General features: G+C 38.4%; 1 protein-coding gene across 3 annotated transcripts in view; it reads left to right on the forward strand.

Moving 5' to 3' along the window:
* The first annotated feature begins 2244 nt into the window (after positions 1-2244).
* Positions 2245-4981, forward strand: part of MAEA (macrophage erythroblast attacher) — a 35876-nt gene continuing 33139 nt past the window's right edge. For all 3 annotated transcript variants that reach the window (XM_010000232.1, XM_010000233.1, XM_010000234.1), the window contains exon 1: positions 2245-2421. In XM_010000232.1, coding sequence (XP_009998534.1) covers positions 2314-2421 — 108 coding nt within the window. In that variant the 5' untranslated portion in view covers positions 2245-2313. The remainder of the gene's footprint in view (positions 2422-4981) is intronic.

The following is a 4981-nucleotide window of genomic DNA, read 5'->3' on the forward strand; positions in this document are numbered from 1 at the left end:
CGTGTTATAAATTTATATATGATGTTGCTGGCTGAAATTGAAAGTACAATTCTTCTAAATGTCAAATGAACACAGATTGTGTCAGAAATTTGCACGCTAAAGAGACTGAGCATGGGAAACAAGAACTGTTATTGCTCTTGTGTGCAGATAAAAACTAGGGAAAAGGGAGATTAAAGCTAGATTTTTTCAAACTGACTAGATCTGCATGTCCAGTTCAACTGAGTGCTCAAAATTTAACAATTTGACTTTTTGTAGTCAAACACATAACTCAAATCAATAGTAGCTTCTGAAAGTCTTGATGTATCTATTCAATGGAGTGTGGAAAACTTGCAGAAACTGAATTCAGTAGATGCAAGTAACTAAAGGAAATACGGTTTTCATTTCATTTTTTAAAATTGTAGAGGGGAAAAAAGAGGAGAAGTTGCCTTAATGCTGTCTGACATCTGCTCAAATGCATGAGAAGTCAAAATAATGGCCTCCAAAAACACCTATTCTATCTATGGCTTTAAAACCTTTTATAAGTTTTTTTTAAGTGGAGAAAAGAAGTAAGAGCTAAAGATGGAGTGTAAGATGTTCATGTAGTAGATATTGAAGCCTCTTAATTGTGATTTTTTTATATGGTTTGTGTTTTGGGGGGATGTGTTGCTGGGATTTTAGGGAAGAAAGAATAAGGAAATGAACTGATTTAGCTTGATATTTCCTGTGGTAAAGACTTGTTCTGTCGTTTGTCTAGGTCTTAGTTTGAGATGTCAAAAAAAACATTAAATAGATTATTTCAGTCTTTCTGAGAGGAAGAGGAGCCCTTTCATATCTCATCAGGAGTATCCTTGTGTTATGTCTTCTACAAATAACTACATATTGTAGGTTGTACAGTCATAGAAAGCAAGTACTTTGGCTCGTCTTCCTTACTCTCATCCAGAACTCTCTCAGTGCATCTCTAATTGTGAATTGAAATGATTATGTAGTATCCTCTCTCCTAGTAGAGCCCAAAAGGAGAGTGGACCCTGGGGATACTTTCTTGCATGCAAATGATTAGAAGGAAGAAAATTGAAGCAATCGTGATATAACTGATGAGAAGTTACATACTTTAAAGATTTGTAATCATATATGTGATATGTACCAAACAAAACACTGGTTTCCATTTCCTGTTTTACCTTTAATATGTATAATCTGATTGCTAGCCAAATCATGCCTTTGATTAATCAAGGAATCAAGATTACCATAGCTACCTGAAAGAACTTCTCATGGACTTTTTCAAGATAAGAAATAGATGAATTATGTAACATTGGAATGTTTTCAGTTCTAGAATTTCTGTTTCCATAAGGTAATTGAGCTTTCCGTCACTGTAGTGGAAGCAATATGATGGGAGCAGCTTAACATTTACTTTAAGCTTTCCCCAAATAATTCAGTACCCTAAAGTCTGACCAGGCTTTAGACTACTCCTGTGCACGTGTTCTCAATGGCCATCTGTATCAGTTTTGATATGGCTGTTCCATATATGGGACAAGTAGGACAGGAGACTTCCAAGACTGGTTAGTTTCTGAGTCAAGAAATGGAGTCTTAACGGAATTCAACAAGCTTAGTCATACAATGTAGGCTTTTTTTCACTAAAGGATAACTTACATGGAGTTTCTCTTAGCATTCATTATAGTCCTACTGGAATTTCTATTTAAAAGTAGTCCCATGGGCAGAAGTAGTTAGGAGACCTATTAGATTTCCTGAATAATATTGTTTTACTATGTATAAACTTTTCAATAGCCAATATGCGCTGTAGGTGGTTTCTTAAAGGTGACTTCTTTTATGAAGTACTGAAGAGAAGAAATGTAAACTTAAAAAGTGGTGTTAGGAAGGGTGGTCTCTTCTTTGTAGTTACCTTGTAGCTTGACTGTTTCAGAAACACTTTTGTCTTTGCTTTCTGTTCTCCCTGAACTGTTTCCATCAGGGCTTGCAACAGTCAAAGCAGAATAGGTGAAATTGTTATCAGAAAAGAATCTACCAGCTTTTATTTCCTGTCACTGCTGTGTGTTGTTGGTGTGGTTTTATTCATAGTTTTTGAAGTGTTAACTCCTTGCTGAGAGGGATTTGTTATGAGAAGCCAAGTTTAATTAATAAACTCTAGTGTCCTGGAATCTAGATGTTGTTCTGACTGCATCAAATAAAATCATGAGTCTTTTTAATCTCTAGAAGACCTGACTTTTTTGATACAGAAATTCTAATGACTTGATACTTCTCGTTTAGGTGCCATATGAAACACTGAACAAACGGTTTCGAGCTGCACAGAAAAACATTGATCGAGAGACCAGTCACGTTACAATGGTTGTGGCAGAGCTGGAGAAGACATTGAGCAGTTGTCCTGCTGTGGATTCAGTTGTTAGTCTCCTGGATGGAGTAGTTGAAAAACTCAGTGTTCTGAAAAGAAAGGTAAGTGGTGTTTTGCCTTGTGATTGCTTTGATTTACAAAGTTAACAGAAATAGTTTTCTGCAATGCTGGTTGCTTGGATTTTATTTTCAAGATAAAGATATTACTGGCACTGCAAACAAAGACCTTAGAATGCACAGCTTAACACCAAAACTGTTACTGTATCTTTCTTCACTGTGCTTATGAAATGTGACTTGGTGTCCCATGACTAAGTAAACCTCTATTGAGAGGTTACATTTATATGTATTTATAGTTCTGAAAAGGAATTTCTTTACCCCGAGAAAAGAAATGGTAACAAATTGAATTCATTTGTATCAGTTCCTGCTTGTCTAATGAAAGGTTTATGTGGTTAATCACTTGAGGATCAAAAACAGGTAGATGAGTCTGAAAAATATTTCAACCCCAAGCGTGGGGGTAATTGTATGCAGTGTTGAAGCTTCTTAGCCCAAGAAAGTGCAAGTTGTGCTGGATCGTGTGTACCTTGTTAAGCCTGTATCTGGGGCTGAACTGAAGCAGTTTGATCTCTCACCCAGTGACCTCTCTCCAGCCAAAGAGGGGAATCAGGATGAGGAGAGAAGCCCCATGGTTTGAAATACAAATGTGAGAGTGACAGAGCCCTAGTACAGGCTGCCCAGAGAGGTTGTGGAGTCTCCTTCACTGGAGACATTCAAAACCCGCCTGGACGTGTTCCTGTGTGATGTGCTCTAGGTGACCCTGCTCTGGCAGGGGGGTTGGACTAGATGGTCTTTCCAGGTCCCTTCCAACCCTTAAGATTCTGTGATTTTATGATATAACAAAACTAATACAGACTCAAACAAAGTATATGAGCTTATACTCAAACTAGAAGTCTGGAGTAGCGGAGGGAGCAGCAGGCCAAGAGAGAGGGGCCCCAGGAGACAAAATTCCTCACTCTCAGCTTACTACCCACTTTATAATGAGCATGAACTCCCCACTCTCAGCATACCTCCCTCTTATAATGAGCATGAGCTAAGTGGTGTGGGATACCCCTGTTAGGCAGCTTGGGTCAGCTGCCTTCACTTAGTCTCCCAGCTGGTTCAGGGCTACTAATGGTCTGCTTTCCATCTGTCCCAGTGAAACCAGGGAAACTTGTTACTTGTTAGGAACGTTTTTTATAAACACTAAACTTACACACTGGAAGGTTCCTAGGGAATATTACTAAAAGTATTTTAAATGCTTGTATGAAATACAGCCAAATGTTCATGCCTTTACCATGCCTGAATAAGAAGAATGGGTTAAAAACACAAACTATGTAGTATAGGCAGTCCTTATCTCGAGTTGGGATATTATCCACTCATCAGAACACTCACTTGAAACAAATCTTGCAGAAAAATGAAAATAGCTGTGTCACCTGGCTTTGCAGCAGTGCTTCTCCAAAAGTAAATAGATGAAACAAATAGTAGCAGAGTCGTTTCATTAAAACTTAAAATGAAATAACCAACAGATATCAATCTTGAGACTAAATTATTAAGTGAAGCGTCAAAATACCTTGGAGGTTTGTAACATGAAAATAACACTGTCATGTATGTTGATGTGGGGTTTTCTGCTTGAACAGGTTAGCTGGGTGTTGAAAAGCTGTTCTGCAAAAGGCTTCATAAATCTAATTGCTGTTTTCATCTCTGGTTTGTGAGACTTAAAAAGGTCATGGAGGATGTGTTTTCTTTACTTCTCTGTTACTTATGGAAAGAAATTATTGCTTTTTCTGAAAAGGTGTTAGATTTTGCTTGTAGGTGTGTAGCAATGATGTGGAGGAGTCAGTTATTTACTTGTTAAATCTTTGCTGACTGCGGGGGTGTGTCTGAAGGCATTGCTGACTGTTTTGGGTGCAAGACTCCATTTTAGTGTAATTGCTCATTTGTTTTTGACTGCCTGAAAGACTGTGGGGAATCTCATAGTTGCTCATAAAGAACGAAAGGCAACCCCCCCCCCGTATAACAGTGAAAGCTTTCTGAAATACAGCAGTCTTGTTTCTGCTCCAAACCCTCAACTCCAACTGTCTTCTCTGTAATCTCTGCCCCGAGCAAAATGATTGTTTTCTTTAGGGCTTTTGGACCCATGTGGGATCTCTGTTTCCTCCTGTGTTTAGACAAGGATCTGATGAACTGCTGAGATGGCCTTAACAGAATTAGTTGGTTCCTTTTTTTAACACCTTACTCACTCTCAAAGCAGAGCTTTTCAACACAGCAGGTTTCTTGGGTTCTGAAAATGAACCTTGGGAAACCTAGGCCTTTGTGTTTTCCCTTTTGTATCCTGTTTAATATGCCTGTTCCTTCATGTTCTATTAATGTCCAGCATAGACTTGCTTCAGAGGGTTCTGAAAAGGAATTGTAGCCTTTTCTGAATGCACTAGAAGGATCAAAAAACCAGCAAGAGCTATGTACGTCCAGACACAAAACCATATAAGGAGACTCCTTTGGAATGGGAAGGGGCTCAACCTTTATGCCTGGCTGCCTTGATTTCCATAATTGTTAAGGTTGCCTTCACATCTGATAATACTGCAGACATCTAACAAGTGAAAGCAATTTTTGTATTCTGTTAATGTTA

The sequence above is a fragment of the Chaetura pelagica genome, unplaced genomic scaffold (genome assembly GCF_000747805.2).
Source record: "Chaetura pelagica isolate M959 unplaced genomic scaffold, ChaPel_1.0 scaffold116, whole genome shotgun sequence".
Taxonomy (NCBI): Eukaryota; Metazoa; Chordata; class Aves; order Apodiformes; family Apodidae; genus Chaetura; species Chaetura pelagica.